This window comes from Bos indicus, chromosome X (genome assembly GCF_029378745.1).
Source record: "Bos indicus isolate NIAB-ARS_2022 breed Sahiwal x Tharparkar chromosome X, NIAB-ARS_B.indTharparkar_mat_pri_1.0, whole genome shotgun sequence".
Classification (NCBI taxonomy): domain Eukaryota; kingdom Metazoa; phylum Chordata; class Mammalia; order Artiodactyla; family Bovidae; genus Bos; species Bos indicus.
Window position 1 is genome coordinate 2,484,182 of NC_091789.1, and position 23,304 is coordinate 2,507,485.

Here is a 23,304-nt window from a genome sequence, read left to right on the forward strand (position 1 = left end):
AGATTCTTGAGAGTCCTTTAGACTGCAAGGAGATCAAACCAGTCAATCGTAAAGGAAGTCAATCCTAAATATTCATTGAAAGGACTAATGCTGAAGCTGCAGTACTTTGGCCACCTGATGCGAAGAACTGACTCATTTGGAAAGACCCTGATGCTGGGAAAGATTGAAGGCAAGAGAAGGGGACAACAGAGGATGAGATGGTTGGATGGCATCACCTACTCAGTGGACATGAGATTAAGCAAGCTCCAGGAGATGGTGAAGGACAGGGAAGCCTGGCATGCTGCAGTCCGTGGGGTCACAAAGAGTCAGACATGACTGAATGACTGAACAATATACTGCAAAAGGATTTTGATCATACCATTCTGTTTTCCTGTATGAAAATCTAGCACAGTGGTAGACATGTAGGATTTCCTTGATTATACACAAGTCCCTTGTTGTTCAGTCACTCAGTTGTGTCTGACTCTTTGCGACCCCATGGACTGCAACATGTCAGGCTTACCTGTGCTTCACTATCTCCCAGAGTTTGCTCAAATTCATGTCCATTGAGACAATGATGCCATCCAACCATCTCATCTTCTGTCACGCCCTTCTCCTGCCCTCAGTCATTCCCAGTATCAGGGTCTTTTCAAATGCGTGGTGGCTAAAGTACTGGAGCTTCAGCTTCAGCATCAGTCCTTCCAATACGTATTCAGGACTGATTTCCTTTTGACTGATTTGATCTCCTTGCTGTCCAAGGGACTCTCAAGAGTCTTCTCCAGCACCATGGTTGGAAAGCATCAGTTCTTTGGCACTCAGCTTACTTTATGGTCCAAGTCTCACATCCATACATGACTACTGGAAAAACCATAGCTGTGACTATACGGACCTTTGTCGGCAAAGTGATGTCTCTGCTTTTGAATACGCTGTCTAGGTTTGTCACAGCTTTTCTTCCAAGGAGCAAGCGTCTTATAATTTCATGGCTGCAGTCACTGTCTGCAGTGATTTTTGGAGCCCAAGAAAATAAAGTCTGTCATTGTTTCCATTGTTTCCCCATCTATTTGTCATGAAGTGATAGGACTGGATGCCGTGATTTTCATTTTTTGAATGTTGAGTTTAAAGCCAGCTTTTTCACTCTCCTCTTTCACCTTCATCAAGAGGCTCTTTAGTTCTTCTTCGCTTTCTGCCATTAGGGTGGTATCATCTGCATATCTGAGATTATTGATATTTCTCCTCGCAATTTTGATTCCCGCTTGTGATTCATCCAGCCTGGCAGGCATTTTTCATGATGTACTCTGCATGCAAGTTAAATAAACAGGGTGATAATATACAGCCTTGACCTACTCGTTTCCCAGTTTTGCATTGTCTATTGTTCCATGTCTAATTCTAACTGTTCCATTTAATCTGCATGTAGGTTTCTCAGGAGACAGGTAAGGTGGTTTGGTATTCCAGTCTCTTTAAGAATTTCCCACAATTTGTTGTAATACACAGTCAAAGGCTTTAGTGTCATCAGTGAATCAGAAATAGGTGTTTTCCCCTTGCTTTTTCTATGATCCAGTGGATATTGGCAATTTGATCTCTGGTTCCTTTGCCTTTTCTTAATCTAGCTTGTATATCTGGAAGTCCTTTAATTGGCAATAATTTAGTCTAAGGCCAAAGTGAGTTCTCCACTCAAGTCTGATCTTTTCCTCATGTGGAAAGTATAGCAAAGAAAGCTTTGAGATTTTTTTAGAAAAGGTATGCCCACAGTGGAGGTATATGATAACACCTCAGCCATCTGGACTTTGGCTGTCTAACAGTGGCAACTATTAAGGACCGTATAATTAGAATTATTCAGGAGACATATAGACCTCTAGGAAAGAGAATGCTCCATGCAGTAAAGCTCATTATTTTTCAAAAAGAAAAGCTCCTCAGGTTTATTGAAAACCTTTATACTTACTTCTTACATAATTTTAAAAAGTCTGGTCATCTGATATTTAATCTCAGAGCAAAATAGAAGCATCAGACCATGACAAATATAAGTTAGCACATAAGAATGTCAGAGAATACTCTGATTGCAAGAGAAGAATGAGGAAAATGATAAAAAGGACTCATATATTGCTCAACCATTCCACACGGCAGTGCTTTCAACTTCTTCTCACATCATGATGTTCAGAACATGGTATTATTTGCACTGAATCCTGGGGTAAGCTGATGAGGCAGCTGATGGCCAGAAGAGACTGACCCAGGGTTCTGCTTTCTCTGGGCCCTACCCTATTGCCTTGAAGGCTGAGAGGGAAACCATTATTATGGCCCACTTGGAATCATTTGCGAACCCTTGGTGTATTAAAGAATAGTAAAGATGGTAACTGACCCTGTTTATTAAAGAAATTTATTGAGCACTAAGTGCCATTGAAGAAGGCACAAATGTATGTATTTTAGAGATGGTATCATACAAAATGGCTAAAATATCTGCTTTCTTGCTTATAATAGTAGTAAACCTATAGTTAACCAGAAAAATATAATTTCAGTTATAAATAGCAGAGACCTTATTGTGATTTTAAAAATGGTTTATCTGTTTTTAATCTCTACATGTATTTAATCTCTGTATCACAGATATAAACTAGTGGTTACCAGTGGGGAGAAGGAAGAAGGGAGAGGCAAGATAGGGGTAGGGGATTAAGAGATACACACTGCTATGTATAAAATAAGCTACAAGGATATATTGTACAGCATGGGGAATATAACCACTATTTTATAATAACTTTATTTAATTTTTATTTTATATTGGAGTATAGTTGACTTACAATATCATGTTAGCTTAACTTACAACAAAGTGATTCAGTTATGCATGTGCATATATCCATTCTTTTTCAGATTCCTTTCCCATATAAGTTATTAGAGAATATTGAATAGGGTTTCCTGTGCTATACAGTAGATTCTTGTTGATTATCTATTTTATATATAGTAGTATGTATATGTCAATCCCAAACTCCTAATTTATCTCCTCCCCTCCACCTTTCCCCCTTTCCCCTTTGGTAACTGTAAGTTTGTTTTCAAAGTCTGTGAGTATGTTTCTGTTTTGTAAATAAGTTCATTTGTATGGTTTTTTTAGATTCCACATGTAAGTGATAACATATGATATTTGTGTTTGACTTACTTCACTTGTGTATGATAACCTCTAGGTCCATCCATGTTGCTACAAATCTCATTATTTCATTCTTTTTTATGGCTGATTAATATTCCATTGTATATATATACCTCATCGTCTTTATTCATTCCTTTGTTGATGGACATTTAGGTTGCTTCCATGTCTTGGCTATTGTGAGTAATGTACATTGGAGGTGCATATATCTTTTCAAAGTGTGCTTTTCTCCAGATATATGCCCAGAGGAGTGGGATTGCTGGACCATATGGTAGTTCTTTTTTATTTTTTTAAAGAATCTCCATACTGTTCTCCATAGTGGTTTTACCAATTTAAATTCCCACCAACATGTGGGAGGGTTCCCTTTTTGCCCTACCCTCTCCAGCATTTATTGTTTGTAGACTTTCTGATGATGACCATTCTGGCTGATGTGAGGTGATGCCTCGTTGTATTTTGATTTGTATTTCTATAATAATTAAGGATGTAGAGCATCTTTCCTTCTGCTTTTTTGCCATCTATATGTCTTCTTTGGAGAAATGTATATTTAGATCTTCTGCTCATTTTTAATTGGATTGTTTTGTTTTTGTTTTTTTTTTGATATTCAGCTGGCAGGAGCTGTTTTTTATATTTTGGAGATTAGTCCCTTGCTGGTCACTTCATTTGCAAATATTTTCTCCCATTCTGTGGGTTGTCTTTTGTTTATGATTTCCTTTGCTGTGCAGAAGCTTTTAAGTTTAATTAGATCCCATTTTTTTGTTGTTTTTATTTTCATTACTCCAGGAGTTAGCTCCAAAAAGATAGTGCTGCAATTTATGCCAAAGAGTGTTCTACCTATGTTTTCCTCTAGTGACATGATAATGCTGTAGAGGATATGATACTGTCACTGGGGGGACTGCCTATATTTCCTTTGTAGCCATATTGATTTAAGTATATTTATTGCATAGAACAAGGGATTTGGGGTGTTAAACACCTACTATTTATATAAAAAAGGTATTATTTCAAAATGATACTCTTTACCAGTCACAGCTCATGAGATTATCTGTGAATTGTTGAACTTTGGAGTTAATAAGAAGTAATCTGGGTTGGGTTTTTTTTTTTTTTTACATTTTTGGTAAGGACTCAACTAAAGAAGTTCCTAGGAAAATCAGTAAAGAGAGCGAAGCACCTTGCTGAGGAATATGGTGAACGTGCTGTAAATAAAGTTAAAAGTGTTAGAGACGAAGGTAAGAGAAATAGAACCCTTCAACTGAATATTTAATTGATTTGTAGTCATTTAAGTTTAGCCTATAGTTTATAATAAACATTGTATTTTATTGAAAGTAATAAATCTTTATAGCTTTTATCTTAGCATTTCAATAAATCATATTACTCTCACTATCAATTTTATGAGTGGAAAGAAAAATGTATTTATCTTAAACATGAATTTGTACATATTTTGTGACTGCAGCAACTTGGAAGAGGTGTTTGTTCAATAATCAGTTGTAAATTAGTTTTGTAAGATCAGTGTTTATAAATATTCTCAAAATTAGGTAGATTTTCTGAATTTCTGCACCTTAACTTCCTGTGGCCTTGTTATAACTGTATTGATTTGTTACATAGTATTTATTCTGTGCCAAACACTGCTCTCAGCACTTTCATCTGTATTAGCTCATTTATTCCTCTTAAAAAGTCTATGAAGTAAGTATCATTATTGTTGTTGTTTAGTCACTAAGTCATATCTGATTCTTTGTGACTCTGTGGACTGTAGCCCACCAGGCTCCTCTGTCCGTGGGTTTTCCCAGGCAAGAATACTGCAATGTGTTGCCATTTCCTTCTCTAGGGGATCTTCCCAACCCAGGGATTGAACCCATGTCTCCTGCATTGCAGGCGGCTTCTTTACCACTGAGCCACCAGGGAAACCCCCACGACTGAATACAGCAGGGATACCATTATTATCCCATTTTATAGATAGGAAAACTGAGGCACAGAAAGGTCAAATACCTTGCCCATAGTCACATAGATAATGACAGAGCTGAATTTGGACCCAGGCAGTCTGGTACTACCAGACTCCATGCTGCTAAACCAATATGCTATTTAGTAGTAGACAGATTTTGCTTTTCCAATTAATGAATCTTCTTGGTAAGCAGTAGATATGAAAATATGATTGTAGCAATAACTACATTAGCTAGTGATGCTTTCTATTGCTTTTCTATTCAGTTTTTCATACTGATCAAGATGATCCTTCATCAAGTGATGATGAAGGAATGCCATACACAAGACCAGTTAAATTCAAAGCAGCACATGGCTTCAAAGGACCTTACGATTTTGATCAGATCAAAGTGGTACAAGATCTTAGTGGTGAACATATGGTAAGCAACCTTTTTATTTTTAAGGATTGATTCTGTTTTCGTTGAGAGAAATAATTTGACTTCTATAAAGCTGATGTCTTCTTATATATATAATTTTGCTAGCCTGAGCCTGAAGAGTGAATTGATATTAATATGATTTAATAAATAAGTAATGCAGAGTCCATCTTTGAATTGTTGTTCAAGAAGTGACTTATAAGTAAACTCTAGGCCTGTATCATTAAGAAAGCTGTGTAAACTTTCTTTTACCAAAGAAAGGTACCAAACTTAAAAGCAATTAAGGGTGATCTGTCACTTTGAACAATGTTTAAAATGTTCCCTCGTATATTTTAAATAATTTATACAAATATTTCAGAAGCTCGGTATATTTTGTGAAGTGAAAGAGCAAAGAGAGAGAGAGAGGGGTACACGTTGTCTTAAAATGTACCAAAGTAGATGTCAAGTTCACAAAGTACATCACAGTTACCCCCTGAAAATGCTAGAAACACAGGGAAGAGTGTAATAAACTCAGAACTGGGTAAGTGATGCTGTGGGTCTTTGACCAGGGAATCTACTTATTTATTTACATTTTTAAATCTAAAAGTTGGCTTATACATATCAGGCAGCAACCAGATTTGAATTTACTTTGGTACTTACAATCTACACATAAAACGTTTGAGTTGTAGAGCATGGGGAACTATATTCAATATCCTGTGATAAACTATAATGGAAAAGAATATGAAAAAGAATACGTATTATGTTTACAACTGAAACACTGTGCTTGCTATATGGCAGAAATTAACACAGCATTGTAAATCAGCTACACTTCAATAAAATAAAAGTTTATGAAACGAGTCGCCAGTCCAGGTTCGATGCACGATACTGGATGCTTGGGGCTGGTGTACTGGGACGACCCAGAGGGAGGGTATGGGGAAGGAGGAGGGAGGAGGGTTCAGGATGGGGAGCACAGGTATACCTGTGGCGGATTCATTTTGATGTTTGGCAAAACTAATACAATATTGTAAAGTTTAAAAATAAAATAAAATTTAAAAAAAGCTTGAGTTGTTTATAGTAAGTTCCTTAAGGAATCTGATGAATTTCCTTGTACTGTATTGAGTCTTTTTCAGTATTTCTAGTTTTAAGTTAAAATCTCATGGCAATAAGCTCCAAATGACAAATTTCTTAACATTTTTGTGGGAATTTTGTGGAAATGAATATTCCATTAAATAAACTGTTACCTCTAACTTGGATGATCTTTTTGATCTGCATAGATGTATGTTATCAATTTAATAGTGGTTATAAGATTATTTGGGATTTGGCCTTTCCATTTTAAGGATTCACATTCTTTATTGCTTTCCCCCACATACCTCCCCACTCTTTTCAGTACTGTCTGTCTGAGAATTTTAGCAATATGCTACAAAACTTTTTTCTGGGGAGAAAAACAGAATGAGACCACACCATTCCAACACTTCCAAATGCCCAGTGCTGTGAGGGTTACTGCTAAGGTGCACCTTATTCTTCCCTCAGCCCTTGTCAGGAGTTGTCATTGCTATTCTCACGGCTGTGCCCCCTTCTATTCCACTTGCTGTCATGTTCAGCTAGGAGACTTAAGACCCCAGACTAGGCTTTGTACTTTTGCAGTGAAGATTTCTGGCCACCTCAGATTTCCCATTTCCATTAATATGTGGACAATATATGGGTCTTGAAGATGTTAGTTTACATTATAGAAAACTGTAGCTCAGCTGTCTTTCCCCCTGTCTTCTAAAGGCCCCTTTTGTGGTATTATAGCACCACTGGACTGTTAGCTTTAAATGGTGCTAGTAATGTGAGCATTATTTTAGTATACAATAAGTCCCCTACATACAAACCTTCAACCTGCTAACTTTCAAAGATGCAAACCTGCGTTCGCATGTCCAATCATGTAAGCTAGTTCACGTGTCTGGCATACGTGGTCACATGTGTGCATCCTCTTCAGGTGGTTGTGCTTTTGTGTACTTTACAGTACTGTATAGAGTACAGTAGTACAGTATCCTTATTTCAAGCCCAGGATGTCTGGAAGCAAGTATAAAAGCAGTGGTGATATAGGTGGTACTACTGTACTGTTCAAGGTACTGTACTGTCAGATTAAAAATGTCTTAATTTTTTGTGTTTGTATATTATTTGTTTGAAAAGTATCATAAATGTATTACAGTACAGTACTATATAGCCGATTGTGTTAGTTGGGTATTCCTAAGCTAACTTTGTTGGACTTAAGAACAAATTGGATTTATGAAGGCACTTTTGGAATGGAAATTGTTCATATTCAGGGACTTTATGTATCATTTGGCATACAACTTATAAGGGGTTTTTTTGGCTGAAAAATAATGTCTCAACTTTTGAACTTTGAACCTTCCTTTGTTTTCACAGGGAGCTGTGTGGACCATGAAATTTTCTCACTGTGGCAGATTACTTGCCTCTGCTGGACAAGACAATGTAGTGAGAATATGGGCTTTAAAAAATGCTTTTGACTATTTCAACAATATGCGAATGAAATACAATACAGAAGGTATTTTTCCTTTATTGGCAGGGTTTAAAAAATCCTGACACATCTGGCATTTTTACATTTTAGGTATAATAATGCCCTCTTATCTGGCAATCATTTGCAGCAACCACTATTTTCCATATAAGCCACAAACCTAAAAATAAGACAGAAGTCAACAGCAAAAAGCATCTAAACCCAGTGGGAAAAACTACCACAAAGTTTTTTACTTTATCTCTTATCAGGTATACTGCAGAGTTAAATTTATGAACTATCGAGGACAAGGTTGTTTGGTTTCCCCTGGTAACTTTCAGGTCTATCCTAGGTTAAAAGGAAATGTGTGATTAATCTAGAAAAAGAATGAGAATAATACATACGTCTAATAAGTAAAGAATGATTAAGGAAACATAAGCCATGGAAAGTAAATGTGATTTGTCAATACATCAAAGAGTATATGAAACTAGGTTAAATGGAAAAGAGAAACCCCAGAATATGATGTGTATACACACGATTACAGCTGTGTAAAATATTTCTGTATTATGTTATCAGCAAAGTGTTTATAATTGATGTTTTAGGTGCTGTAAGTGTATAGGATTCTTTTCTTGTAATTATTGTCGTTATTTAACTGCAGTACACTTTCACCACAAACCTCTTGCTATCCAATCATCCAAGACTGAATACATGAAGTTAAGATATGGGAGAAAGAAGAATAGAGGTGACCATGGGCAGGAGTATAGAATATAGTTCCAGTAGTAGTTTGAGGAACATAGAAATCTAGGGAGAGCCACTAAACTGGCCAGCGGGGCCCATATACTTTAGTAGCCCCATGAGGTTGTTTGCAATATAACAACATAATTTGAGATCATAATGAGTTGACAAAAAGTAAAGCTGTTTATTATAGATTTCTTTTATTTCCCTGCCTAGAGCAGAAAGACTATTTTCAGTGGCCATTGAGATTTCTTGCCTGGAAAATCCCATGGACGGAGGAGCCTGGTAGGCCGCAGTCCATGCGGTCGCAAAGAGTCAGACACGACTGAGTGACTTCACTTTCACTTTTCACTTTCATGCATTGGAGAAGGAAATGGCAACCCACTCCAGTGTTCTTGCCTGGAGAATCCCAGGGGATTCACCAGCCCAGCCTGATGGGCTGCCGTCTATGGGGTCGCACAGAGTCAGACACGACTGAAGCGACTTAGCAACAACAACAACAACAATTGAGATTTAACCCAGCCCAGACACTTTTTACCCCTTTATTGTTCATCTTGCTGATTGTTCTGATTGACAAGAATGTCTTCACAATGAATAATGAGGATATAACAATATTTTATTAAATTGGACATGTGGTTAAGCCAATTTATAAAGATTCTATATAAAAATAATAAAAACAAATACTTTGGTGCCTAAGAGTTAATGCTTTGCTTGTTTAGAAAAATACATTTTTCTAAAATGATGCATTCTATGACTTTTAATTAGGTGTTATTGTGTTATTATTTGTGATTGATGTTTTCTGTGTGTGTGTATATACAGTTGTATATACATACATGCCTTTTTACAATTACTATGTCGTTTTAGGACGTGTGTCCCCATCACCTTCTCAGGAAAGTCTAAATTCATCAAAATCTGATACAGATACAGGGGTATGTTCATTATTTTATGGTTACTATTGTTACATGCTATGATTTTTTTTTAACCATAAAGTACCTTATTGTTTATCAGATATAACAGATTCATGAAAGTAGTTAAAATTGAGATGCATTAGAAATGAGAATTCTTTCTGTTAGAATTAGTAAATGAAAAATTGTGATGGTTAAGGGTTGTCAGACAGTATCTAATATTACTCAAGCTACCATACTAATGTAAATCTAAACAAAAGAAATTCCCTCTCCTCAAATCCATGTGAGATACTTTATTTAAAAATTTTCTCCTATTTTTTGCCCACACCACACAGCATGTGAGATCTTAGTTCCCTGACCAGGGATTGAACCTGTTCCCCCTTCAGTGGAAGCACAGTGTGTTAGACACTGGCCCACCAGGGAAGTCCCTAGATATTTTTAAAATGATAAAAGTAACGGATACCTGAATAAGAAATAACTAAGAAAAGAAAGAAAGATACTGAAATATCTTAATTTTTCCATCTTCTTGGTTTAGTAAATGCTTTATCCCAGTGTCAGGTAGTTTAAAATATCTTAATGATTTTCATTTGGTCTCAGAGCTGGAAAGTTAAATATAACCAGTTTTAAACCTAAAAAGCAGAATGCAAAATATTCTAAGCTGTCCCCTGTGATGCTTATGTGTTGAGTGAAGCAAAGGTTATGTAAATACAGAGAACCTAAAATGTTCACCTGCTCAGTAGTATTTTCCTGGGATTTCATTAGCTCTATGGTATTTGACACTAATTTTTCCCTACTCTAAACATTCTCCCCTCAGCTTTCCATGGTTCTCTTCTTCCTTGTTCTCCTCCTATACCCCTGCTGTCTCTTCCTCTTCCACCCACTTAAGTATTGCTGTTTCTCCTGAGTTTTGTCCTTTGTCCATTCTCAATTAAGATATTCACTCACTGCTTCCAATCCTGAACTGGCTTTGGCTCTAAAATTCTTGATTTCTTTCAAGAGCTTTATGTTTTTTAAACAACAATGAAATCTTATTGTGCGTGCTGCCCTTTTCACATAACAATATATAAAGGCTCTATCCACCTACATGTTCTTTAAACACATCAATTTTGAATATCTGTTACATGTTCCACACACTGCTAGATTCAGCAAAATCAAAGGAGACTTATTTTGTGGCCTCGGGGATCTTGCTGACTAGTGAAATAGATATACCTGCAGTTAATAGTATTCGATGGTAATACTCTATCGAAGATACCACACAAATATACAAGTTAGCCTTATGAATCAAGGTATCAGGAAAAGCTCCCTGGAGGCTTTTGAATGAGGAGTAAGACAAGGAAGGAAGGGGAGTATCAGAGCAGATAGCAAGTGCAAAAGCATGGAGGCTGAAACAGCATGGCATGTTAAAGGTACTGCCTGGCTGGACCAAAGGCTGCATGTGTGGGAGTTGTAGGAAAGGTAGACAGGATTGGGATTTTAAGTGGCTTTTTATGTTAAACCAAGGCATGAACTTTATCCTCAAGGTACTGGGGAAGGATGGGCTTTGAGGAGTTTAGATCAGAAGCTGAGTTAAAATGTCTAGATTTTTGTTTTGGAAAGAGCATTCTGGTAGCAGTGTAAAAGACAGATTGGATGGAGGTTCCAGGCTAGAGACAGGGAGACCATTTAAGAGGCTTTCAACTTCATAAATAAATGAGTACTTCAATTATGGTAGATTATGATAGCAATGAGTCTAGAAACCATAAAGAGGAGCTGAATTTGAGAAATATAAAAGAACGAATTGATAACTCATTACCTGGGGCAAAAAAATGAGTAGCATAGGATGATTCCCATGTGTCTGACTTGAGCAGCTGGTTAGATATTAATGATCATTCATGAAAATGTTTTTTATTATTATTTACCCACAACCCTGCTTCTGCTCTTTTGAGCCATCTTTAATGGCATCAACATCCATAAGTTACCTTTTTAACTCAGTTAGAGACACTCTCTTACTCTCTTACTTTTTCTTTCTTACTCACAGGTCAAATTAGTTAAAAATTCTATCCAATCTACCTCTTCCTATGCCCATGGAATCTGTCACCTCATCACTCACATCATCTTGACCCTTGATACTTATTTAGATGCTTGCTGTAGCCTCCTAATTGGGTTTTCTGTCTCTGGTCTCTACTGCCACTAGATTTTTTTTTTTTTTTTTTTTTGCCACACCACAAGGCTTGCGAATGGAACTTGTGGCCCCTGCTTTGGAAGCAAGGAATCCTAACCACTGGACCATCAGGGAATTCCGGACCTGACTATCATTTTGTGATTTTAAATCGTCTAGTGGCTCCTTGTCACCATCCTTCCTGCTATTACCTCTTCTTACCTTTGTAACTCAGTACTAATTTCCCTAGTACCTCTGCATCCTACTTGCTAGGCTAGGTGTAGGTCTGTACCCTAAACACTCACTTTCATGTCTTCATTCATGTGGTTTGCTTTGCCAGGAATTCCCTTCCTATCCCCTTTCCTTACAGAGCAAAGCCCTACTTATCCTTCAAGATTCAGCCTAAATATCTTATCTTCTCTTATCATTTTCCCTGAGTCATGCAAGCAAAATTGTTCCTCACTTGTGTTCTGATAGTGTGTCATATGTACTTTGACATTGATATTACTTACTGTGTCTTCCTTGGCAGTTTGTCCCTCTGGCTAGGCTCAGAACCGATTGAAGGCAAAAATCCGTGTATCACAGATCTTAGTATCCTTGAACCTAACCCCATGCCTGACTGTAGCAGGCCTAAATCAGTGTTAAATTACCACGTCTATACCTTTCATTCATTCCTATTCCCTTATCTGGATGCCTGTAATCTCCCTTTTTTTCTACTTTAGACTTGCCTGTTCTTCAAGGCCCATTTCCTCCATAAAGCCTTCACTAACTAATGTAGTGGTTAAAATTTTAACTACTTCGCTTTAGGGGAAAAGGATTTGCTTTTATTAATTTAATTCACAGTAAAGTTTCCAGGTCTTGATTACTATTAAAAACAGGGACTATTTGTACCATCTTATATTATCTTATTTTAACAATGCTACTTACAGATTATTAACTACTTCCATTCCTACCCCCTCCCAAACCCCTAAGTAACTCCCAACATTGTTTGAGTAGAAGACCTATTAAATGAGGAGCATAGGGACTTTCCTGGCAGTCCAGTGGTTGGGATGCCACACTTCCACTGTAGGAAGCAAAGGGTTCAGTCCCTGGTTGGGTAACTAAGATCCCATATGCTGTGCGGTGCAGCTGGGTTGTAGGGGGCGGGGGATGGGAAATGAACACAGTAGTTCTTTGACCCAAAAAGTACTGATGCCCTGAAGTACTCAACTCTTTTTTCTGGAGTAGTTGAGTATCATTTATGTCTGTTATTTTCAGGAAAAGATTCTTTGGGGTTCCTTTCATGTCTGTCATTCTGTATGGAGACAGTTAAATGAAGCCTCTATGCCTTTGGAGTTTGATATCTAGTATTATCTTTGAGCCTATTACTTGCTGCAGTGAGGCACAGTAAGCATGGTGGAGTTTATTTCCCTTATATATGTGTTCTTTTTTCTTTTTCCTCATGATAGTGATATCTTATATTTTATCTCTTTTGAGATATAGACTTACATCTCTTATAGACTCTTGTCTTCTTAGCATCCATGCAAAATAGAGTCCATAAAAGCACTTATTGTACCGTTGGGCATACAGAGTGACATACCCAACATCATTCACCTACTCATTGGTCATGCCATGCCTAGAATTCTGGCTCTTATACTCTGTTTCTATTGATTTCCGAAAGTAGCTCAGTAAACATAAGGAAGAAAGGAAGAGGGGTGTGTTTAGTTTGCTCCATTATGCTCCAGTCATGTAACATTTCTTCTTGACACTAGAAGTTGTAAGTATGATGTTTGCCTAAAAATTAATGTTTTTCTTGGATAAATCTATTTATGTTTGGTGTGCTTGATTAGTGGAATACCAATATGGGTGTTATAGCATTTAATTTCTGCTTAGAATTTTTGAGAATAGATTGTAGGGGAGGAAAAAGTTTGCTCTACTATCTTATGTCCTGTGGCTGGGATCTATGAAATAATCTGACAAAAGACAGATTAAGAGGAGAGACAGTTTATTATGTATGCATATGGAGGCCTTCCTAGGGAAAGAGTGAAGACCCCAAAAAGCTGTTATACACAGGAGCTTATATATCATTTTAACAAAGAGCAAAGTTAGTGGAAAAGTGACAAGATAAATAAAAAGGAGTTTAGGCTTTTAGGGGCAGTAAATTGTGAGAAGGTAAATCTGTTGGGGAAACTAATGGAAGGTAATGGTTATTTACTAAGATTCTGTTTAGGCAGATAAGATTGATTCTCTCCTTCCTGGTAAGGGAGAGGTGAGGGGGAGACACATTCACAAAGGGCATTTTATGCTCTGCTTTCAAGTAGAAGGGAGGAGGGCAGATGTTTTTTCTTGTCTCTGTTTCTTCTCAGTTGCCTTCAGCTCAAAATAATCCTAGGCAAAGGGGCATGTTTTGGGGTGACATTCTGATCCCCTTCAAAATCATTAGAGTCTAAAACTTGGATGAAAGGACTTAACTATAAGAAAGTGAGAGGAAATTTTTGTGAAATTGTACACATGCAGTATTTTATTAAAAATGCATAGTAGTTTATATTTGGTTCAGTCAACAAACAATTATTAAATGTCAAAAATGTGTTAGGCACTAAAAATATAAAGATGCAGTGGATACTTCATGCCAATGAGCAATGTGTGGGAGAAGACAGATATCAACAATGATAATATATGCCCAAAACAGAATTACCATTTTCCTGAGAAAATCACTCCTTTGATGGTCTACATACTTGATATCAGGTTGTTGTTTAATAAATATGTCATCTCCTGAGTTAGAAGCTGTGATCACTTTTCATTCTCTTGTCTCTTTCAGTGTCTACTCATTTACCATATCCTGTCCACCTAATCTCAGAAATGTCTTTGGAATCTGGCCATTCCTATCATTTCCACTGCTACAATCCAGGCCTTTATCTCTTACCTGGACCATTATAGCTGTTCTCCCAGATTCCAGTCTTTGATCCACACTGCCAGCAGAATTAGTTTCCTGTAAAACAAATCTGATCATGTTCAGTTCAGTTCAGTTCATTCGCTCAGTCGTGTCCAACTCTTTGTGATCCCATGAATTGCAGCACACCAGGCCTCCCTGTCCATCACCAACTCCCGGAGTTCACTCAAACTCACGTCCATCGAGTTGGTGATGCCATCCAGCCATCTCATCCTCTGTCGTCCCCTTCTCCTCCTGCCCCCAATCCCTCCCAGCATCAGAGTCTTTTCCAATGAGTCAACTCTTCGCATGAGGTGGCCAAAATACTGGAGTTTCAGCTTTAGCATCATTCCTTCCAAAGCACACCCAGGACTGATCTCCTTTAGGATGGACTGGTTGGATCTCCTTGCAGTCCAAGGGACTCTTAAGAGTCTTCTCCAACACCACAGTTCAAAAGCATCAATTCTTCAGCGCTCAGCTTTCTTCACAGTCCAACTCTCACATCCATTCATGACCACTGGAAAAACCATAGCCTTGACTGGACGGACCTGATCATGTTACTCTACTGTTTAAGCACTCCTTTTGGCTCTCTTTTTTTTCCTATAGGATTGAGTCTACATTCCTTAGATGACTCAGTCTTTCAGAGATCAGCCTGACCTCAGCTCTCACTGTTACTTCCAACCCTTCCCTCTCCCAAACCTTATGTTCTGAGCCACTTGGTTGTTCATGCCCCAACACAAATGTCAGACCCTTTGTTGATTCCGTGTATTTACATATGCTTTTCCCCTTTTGCCTGGGAAATTCATTTAAGACTTTTCTCCTCACTGAAACATTCCTTGCTTCAACTAATTTAATCAGTGCTCCCTCACTGTTCCCATGGTACTTTACCTGTAGTTCTGTTAAAAGCATTTACTATATACTGTATCAATTTATGTAACACCAGCTAACATTTTATGAGCCTTTACTCTGTGCCATGTACTTTACTAAGTACATTTTATGCCTTACTTTACCTCACAACAATCCTGGTACTGTTGTGAAATACTGTTAAGAACCCTGTTTTACAGATGAAGAAAAGAAGGCTTAGAGATATTGAGTAATATACCAATTTTACACAGTAGGTAGATACAGTACCAGAATTAGAACCCAGCTCTAATCAGTCGTTTGGGCTTCCCTGGTGGCTCAGATTGTAAAGAATCTGCCTACAATGAGAATATCCGGGTTCAATCCCTGGGTCAGAAAGATCCCCTGGAGTAGGGAATGGCTACCCACTCAAGTATTCTTGCCTGGAGAATCACACGGATAGAGGAGCCTGGAGAGCTACACTCCATGGGGTCAAAAAAAAGCTGGTCATGACTGAACGACTAACACTTTCACTTCTCTCATTTGTCTTTAGATCTAATGCTGTTAACCATTATGCTCCAGTAGTTGGCATCTGAAGGTCTGGTACTGTGTCTTCATTTAGTCAGCAAATACTTATTGGGCGTCTGTTGTTGTTCAGTTGCTAAGTCATGTCCGACTCTTTGCAAGCCCATGGACTGCAGCACGCCAGGCTCCCCTGTCCTTCACTATCTCCCAGAGTTTGCTCAAATTCATATCCATTGAGTTGGTGCTATCTAATCATCTCATCTTCTACTGCCTTCTTCTTTTGTCTTCTGTCTTTCCCAGCATCTTTTCCCAGGAGTTGGCTCTTTGCATCAAGTGGCCAAAATATTGGAGCTTCAGGTTCAGCATCAGTCCTTCTAATGAATATTCAGGGTTGTTCTTTTGGATTGACTGGTTTGATCTCCTTGCTGTCCAAGGGACTCTCAAGAGTCTTAAAACCATAATTCAAAAGCATTAATTATTTGATGCTCAGCCTTCTCTCCAGTCCAACTCTCACATCTTTACATGACTACTGGAAAAACCACGGCTTTGACTATATGGACCTTTACTGGCAAAGTAATGTCTCTGCTTTTTAATATGCTGTCTAGGTTTGTCATAGCTTTCCTTCCAAGGAGCAAGCATCTTTGAATTTCATGGCTGCTGTCACTTTCTTCAGTGATATTGGGAGCCCAAGAAAATAAAATGTGTTGCTGCTTCTACTTTTGCCTCTTCTATTTGCCATGAAGTGATGGGACCAGATGCCATGACCTTAGTTTTTTGAATGTTGAGTTTAAAGCCAGCTTTTTCACTCTCCTCTTTCACCTTCATCAAGAGGCTCTTTAGTTCCTCTTCACTTTCTGCCATAAGGGTGGTGTCATCTTCATATCTGAAGTTATTGATATTTCTCCCAGCAATCTTGATTCCAGCTTGTGATTCATCCAGTCTGGCATTTCACATGATGTACTGTGCGTATAAGTTAACTAAGCAGGGTGACAATATACAGCCTTGTCCTACTCCTTTCCCAATTTGAAACCAGTCTGTTGTTCATGTCTGCTTCTAACTGTTGCTTCTTGACCTGAATACAGGTTTCTCAGGAGGCAGGTAAGGGGTATTCTCATCTCTTGAAGAATTTTCCACAGTTTGTTGTAATCCACGCAGACAAAGGCTTTCACACAGTCAATGAAGCAGATGTTTTTCTGGAACTCCCTTGCTTTCTCTGTGATCCTGTGAATGTTGACAATTTGATCTCAATTCCTCTGCCTTTTCCAAACCCAGCTTGTACATTTGGAAGTTTTTGGTTCACATACTGTTGAAGCCTAGCTGAAGGATTTTGAGCGTAAACTTAGTAGCACGTGAAATGAGCACAACTGTATGGTAGTTTGGCACTGTCCTTCTTTGTGATTGGAATGAAAACTGACCTTTTCCAGTCCTGTGGCCATTGCTGAGTTTTCCAAATTTGCTCACATTTTGAATGCAACACTTTTAACAGCATCACCTTTTAGGATTTTAAATAACTCAACTGGAATGCCATCACCTTCACTAGCTTTGTTCATAGTAATGCTTCCTAAGGCCCCCTTGATTTCACACTCCAGGATGTTTGGCTCTAGGTGAGTGCCCACACCATCATGGTTATCCAGGTCCTTAAGACCTTTTTTGTATAGTTCTGTGTATTCTTGCCACCTGTTCTTTGTCTCTTTTGCCTCTGTTTGGTCATTACATTTCCTGTCCTTTATTTGCCCATCCTTGCATGAAATGTTCCTTTGGTATCTCCAGTTTTCTTGACGAGGTCTCTAGTCTTTCCCATTCTGTTGTTTTCCTCTACTTTTTTGTACTTTCATTGAAGAAGGCCTGTTATCTCTCCTTGCTATTCTCTGGAATGCTTCATTCAGTTGGGTATATTTTTCCTTTACTCCCTTGCCTTTCACCTCCCAGCTATCTGTAAAGCCTCCTCAGACAACCTCTTTACCTACTTGCATTTCTTTTCCTTGGTGATTGTTTTGGTCACTGCCTACTGTACAGTGTTATGAACCTCTGTTCATAGTTGTTTAGGCACTCTGTGTACCAGATCTAGTCCCTTGAATCTGTTTGTCACTTCCACTATATAATCATTAGGGATTTGATTTAGGTCATATCTGAATGACCTAATGGTTTTCCCTAATTTCTTCAGTTAAGCCTGAATTTTGCAATAAGGAGCTCATGATCTGAGCCACAGTCAGCTCTAAATCTTCTTTTTGCTGACTGTGTAGAGCGTCTCCATCTTTGGCTGCAAAGAATGTAATCAGTCTGTTTTCAGTATTGACCATTGGGTGATGTCCATGTGTAGAGTCGTCTCTTGTGTTGTTGGAAGAGTATGTTTGCTATGACCAGTGTGTTCTCTTGACAAAATTCTGTTAACCTTTGCCCTGCTTCATTTTGTACACCAAGGCCAAACTTGGCTGTTACTCCAGGTATCTCTTGACTTCCTGCTTTTGCATTCCAATTCCCTATGATGAAAAGGACATCTTTTTTTTTTTAGATGTTGGTTCTAAAAGGGCTTGTAGGTCTTCATAAAACTGGTCAACTTCAGCTTCTTCAACATCAGTGGTTGGGGCATAGACTTGGATTCCTGTGATGTTGAGTGGTTTGCCTTAGAAATGAACTGAGATCATTCTGTCATTTTTGAGATTGCACCCAAGTACTACATCTCAAACTCTTTGTTGACCATGATGGCTACTCCATTTCTTCTATGGGATTCTTGCCTACAGTAGTAGATATAATGGCCATCTGAATTAAATTGGCCCATTCCCATTCACTTTTGTTCACTGATTACTAAGATATTGATGTTCACTCTTGCTATCTCCTGCTTGATCACATCCAATTTACCTTGATTCATGAACCTAACATTCTAGCTTCTTACACACTATTTTTCTTTACAGCATTGAACTTTACTTTCACCACGAGGCACATCGACAACTGAACATCATTTCCACTTTGGCCCAGCCACTTCTTTCTTTCTGGAGCTATTAGTAATTGCCCAGAGAAGGCAATGGCACCCCACTCCAGTACTCTTGCCTGGAAAATCCCATGGACAGAGGAGCGTGGTGGGCTGCAGTCCATGGGGTCGCGAAGAGTCGGACATGACTGAGCGACTTCACTTTCACTTTTCACTTTCATGCATTGGAGAAGGAAATGGCAACCCACTCCAGCGTTCTTGCCTGGAGAATCCCAGGGACAGGGGAGCCTGGTGGGCTGCCGTCTATGGGGTCGCACAGAGTTAGACACGACTGAAGCAACTTAGCACCAGCAGCAGCAGTAATTACCCTCCACTCTTCCCAATAGCATATTGGACACCTTCTGACCTGCAGGGAGGTGGGGGGAGGCACTCATCTTTTGGTGTCATATCTTTCTATCTTTTCATACTGTTTATATTAATGGGGTTCTCACACCAAGAACACTGGAGTGGTTTGCCATTCCCTCCTCCAGTGGACCACATTCTGTCAGAACTCTCTACTATGACCCGTCTTTCTTGGGTGACCCTGCACAGCATGGCTCAGAGCTTCATTGAGTTATGCAAGCCCCTTCTCCATGACAAGGCTGTGATCCGTGAAGGCTGGGGATATAGTAGTGAATAAAAGAAACCAAAAAATCTGTTTTGATGAAACTTACTCTCGTGGTTGAAGACAGAGAAACAAAACAAGTAAATTTTGTAATATATTAGAAGGTGAAAGTTTTCATGGAAAAAAAATAAAACAAAGTGGGGTGATGCGAGGTAAATACAGTGGACAAGCAAAGCTTCATTGAGAAGTTGTCATTTGAGGAAAACTTGAAGGAGGTGAGAGAGGGATCATCTATCTGGCTACGTGGAGGAGAAGAACATTCCAGGTAGAGGGAACAGCAGCATGTGAAACAGTGAAAAGGCAGGAGTTCTGGTATGTTCAGTAATTATAGCATTGAGGCCTGGGTAGTTGGAGCCAGTGAGCAAGAGAAAAGTAGTGGAAAATGAAGTCATGGAGGTACAGATGGGGCAGCCATAATATGTAGGCCACTGCAAGGACTTTGGCTTTTACTCTGAGAAAGAAGCCGATGCAGAGTTTTTGAACAGAGAATGACATAGTCTGACATATTTTAAAAGGCTTATTCTGACTTAAATACTGAGAATAGATTATATGTAGATTTGAAATATTTATTTTGGCATTCAAGTTATATACCATACCTGGTATATAGTAAGTGTTAATAAATATCAAAATGTTAACAAATTTTCAAAGCAATCTAACTTTAAAATGACATTTTTATATAATCAGGATGTTTAGATATAAATTAGATATTAGATGATACAAATGGTATTTTTAGGTATGATAATGTAATGATAATTATATTTAAAAGAGAGATTGTTAGTTAGAGATACGTATAGAATATTTACTGATAAAATGATGTTTAGATCTTACTGCTCCAGCAAAAAAAAGCAAATACATAAAAGTGGGAAGATTGATAAAACAAGATGAATAAAATGTTGATAATCATTAAAGAAGGTGATGGATGCATGGAGTTTATTTTACTGTATATTATTTTATCTACTTCTGTGTATATTTGGAATATTCATAATAAGGTTTAATATATACATTATATTTACATAGAGAGAAAAATATCTCTCTACATATATATATCTATTCAGAGAGATATAGATAAAATATATAAGATTTCATTTGGTAATTCTGCCTTTTAAAATATATCATAAAGAAATAATCATATATGCCCAAAGATTTAAGTAAAAGGATTTTTGTTTTCAAAATAGCTAAAATTTCAACAAATGAAATTTTTATGGTTGGAAAATAAAAACTGTGGTATAATCTATACAGTGTAATAGATTATTATGTTGCAGTCCTTAAATTCTTTTCAAAGATTATTTAATGCCATTAAAAAATATCCTAAATGTATAGTGAAAAAAGCAGAATGAAAAGTTAGATATATTATCCCAATCTTGACTAAAAATATCTGTAAATATTTATAGATTTTAAAATTTAAAGGAAATATAAATTGTAACTAGTAGTTACCTCTAAGTGATAGGGTTTTAGGTCATTTTTATTTGATTCTTTATATTTCTCTGTATTTCTAAAATTTTCTTCAGTAAATTTACCTGATTTTATTAGGACTACAGGAGAAGGTCCCCAGCAGGGGCCCAGGCACCCAGTTTTTGTGGAGAAGGAAATGGCAACCCACTCCAGTATTCTTGCCTGGAGAATTCCGTGGACAGAGGAACCTGGCAGGCTACAGTCCATGGGGTCGCAAAAAATTAGACACGACTGAGCGACTAACACACATGTACACGTTAAGACTACAGAAGATACTATACAAATCTCCGGTTTAAGCCTTTTGAAACTTCTGTTAGGATAAACAAATAATAAAATGGGGATAAAGATTCATGTTCCAGGACGTTTGTGTTTTTTTTTTTGTTTTTTTTTTTTCAGGACGTTTGTTGATTTGCTGTTTATTTCGCAAAAAGTTGAAAATGTCTAAATTACCAACAAATTGGAAATGATTAAATTATGATACATCCATATGCAACTAGTAGGTGTTTCCAAAGAGTGAAATATGGAAGGTGCTCATGTAAAATAAAAGGAAGATACTGAACCACATGTTGTTTAGTTGCTTAGTCTTGTCCAACTCTCTTGGGACCCCATGGACTTCAGCCCACCAAGGCGCCTCTGTCCATGGGATTTCCCAGGCAAGAATACGGGAGTGGGTTGCCATTTCCTTCTCCAGGGAATCTTTCTGACCCAGGGATCAAACCCACGTCTCCTGGATTCGCAGGAAGGTTCTTTATCACTGAGCCAACAGGGAAGCCCAAGTCATGTGTACAATATGATTGCAATTATATTTTTAAAAAATGAAAGATTAAAGATGGCCAACTTAGTTTTTCTACTTTCTATGCTTTCTGATTTGTGTATACTGAGTATGTATTACTTTATAATCAAAAATACATGAAGTATTTTAAAAATATGTAGAATACAAGGGAAAGAAAATGGCTGTTTTTTTAACTTTATATTGGAGTATAGTTGATTAACAATGTTGTGATAGGTTCAGGTATACAGCAAAGTGATTCAGATATACATGAAAGAAAATGGATGTTTAAGGAGAAAAAAAGAGACCTGGAATCATGGCTAGGGGCAGTACACTAAGGAGTTAGTTAAATGAAAAGGATTATTAAACCTAAAGTTGAATTTGATGTAACAGGGCAAGAAGCCTGTTTTGTTTTGTGTCTTCCCCTGGTGCTCGCTAATCTGACAGTAAAATTAGAGGAAGTAGCTGTAGTCATCCAGCATTAGGAGTGTTTGGCAAAGGGTCAGGGCATTGATATTGTTGGTCTCCCTCCACAGTGGATGTGAGGATGTTTTTATAACCTGTAAAATTGTTAACAGCTGGCAGGAGTAGTTTCTTTCTGTCCTCATGGCCACCATCCTATTTAAGCCCTCATTACTCTTAAACTTACTGACTGCTCTTCCTACCCCAACTCTCTTTCCAAACCACCTTTTATGTTATTACCCAGCATTCTCTTTCTAAAGTCCCAGTCAGATCATGTTATTTTTTTCTTTTCAGAAACTTGTCTTGGTTCCCCGTATCCTTAGAATGTCTGAAATTTTAAACTGCAAATCCAGGGGTCTTTATGATCTGGTCTCAAAGTACCTTTCTGTCCTAATCCCCTACTTTTTTGCATACAAGTTTTTCTCCCTCCTCATTATCCTACCTACCCTTCCCTAAATATACAAGTCTTAGCTAACCTGTATTTTTGCTCAAGCAACATCCTCTAAAACATACGAGGACCAACCTCTGGACTTACAGTTACATGCTTTGGTTCTGCTGTTTACAGGTGGCTATGTGACTTTCAATATATTATTTTGACCTCTTTGAGCCTCAATTTTTTGTTAATTCTTCATCTTCATAATGGTAATACCTACCTCACAGAGTTGTTGGGATTCACTCAGATAATAAATACAAAAGCATATTGCAAACTAAATGCATGGCAAACATGCATGGCATTATTTTCTACCCACCTCTACCTGTCAGGATGCTTTTGACTTCAAATAACAGAAATTCAACTGAAAGTGTCTTAAACAATAAGGCAGCCAGCCTGGAAGTAAGGCAGCTCCAGAGTTAGTTAATTCAGCAGCTCAGTTACATCATCAGAGACAGAAAGTCCTTCCATCCTCCTGCTTTGCTGTTCATTATCTGTTCTTCTCTTTACCTTGGTCCCCTCATGGTAGTAAGATGACTGCTACTGTCTTGGTGACTTACTGTCACATACAGACAGCAGTGTTCAGAGGCAGAAAAGAGGAAGGCCCCTTTAGAATACTCCTTTTTAAGAGTG

The 23,304-nt window shown here is 37.9% G+C and overlaps 1 protein-coding gene across 1 annotated transcript in view; it reads left to right on the forward strand.

The window, feature by feature from the left end:
* WDR44 (WD repeat domain 44) overlaps positions 1 to 23,304 on the forward strand; it is a 93,383-nt gene that overhangs the window by 54,060 nt on the left and 16,019 nt on the right. Inside the window, exons 9-12 of the mRNA XM_070784337.1 lie at positions 4,217 to 4,323; positions 5,297 to 5,448; positions 7,831 to 7,969; positions 9,515 to 9,579. Of these exons, the coding sequence (XP_070640438.1) occupies positions 4,217 to 4,323; positions 5,297 to 5,448; positions 7,831 to 7,969; positions 9,515 to 9,579 (463 nt within the window). The remainder of the gene's footprint in view (positions 1 to 4,216; positions 4,324 to 5,296; positions 5,449 to 7,830; positions 7,970 to 9,514; positions 9,580 to 23,304) is intronic.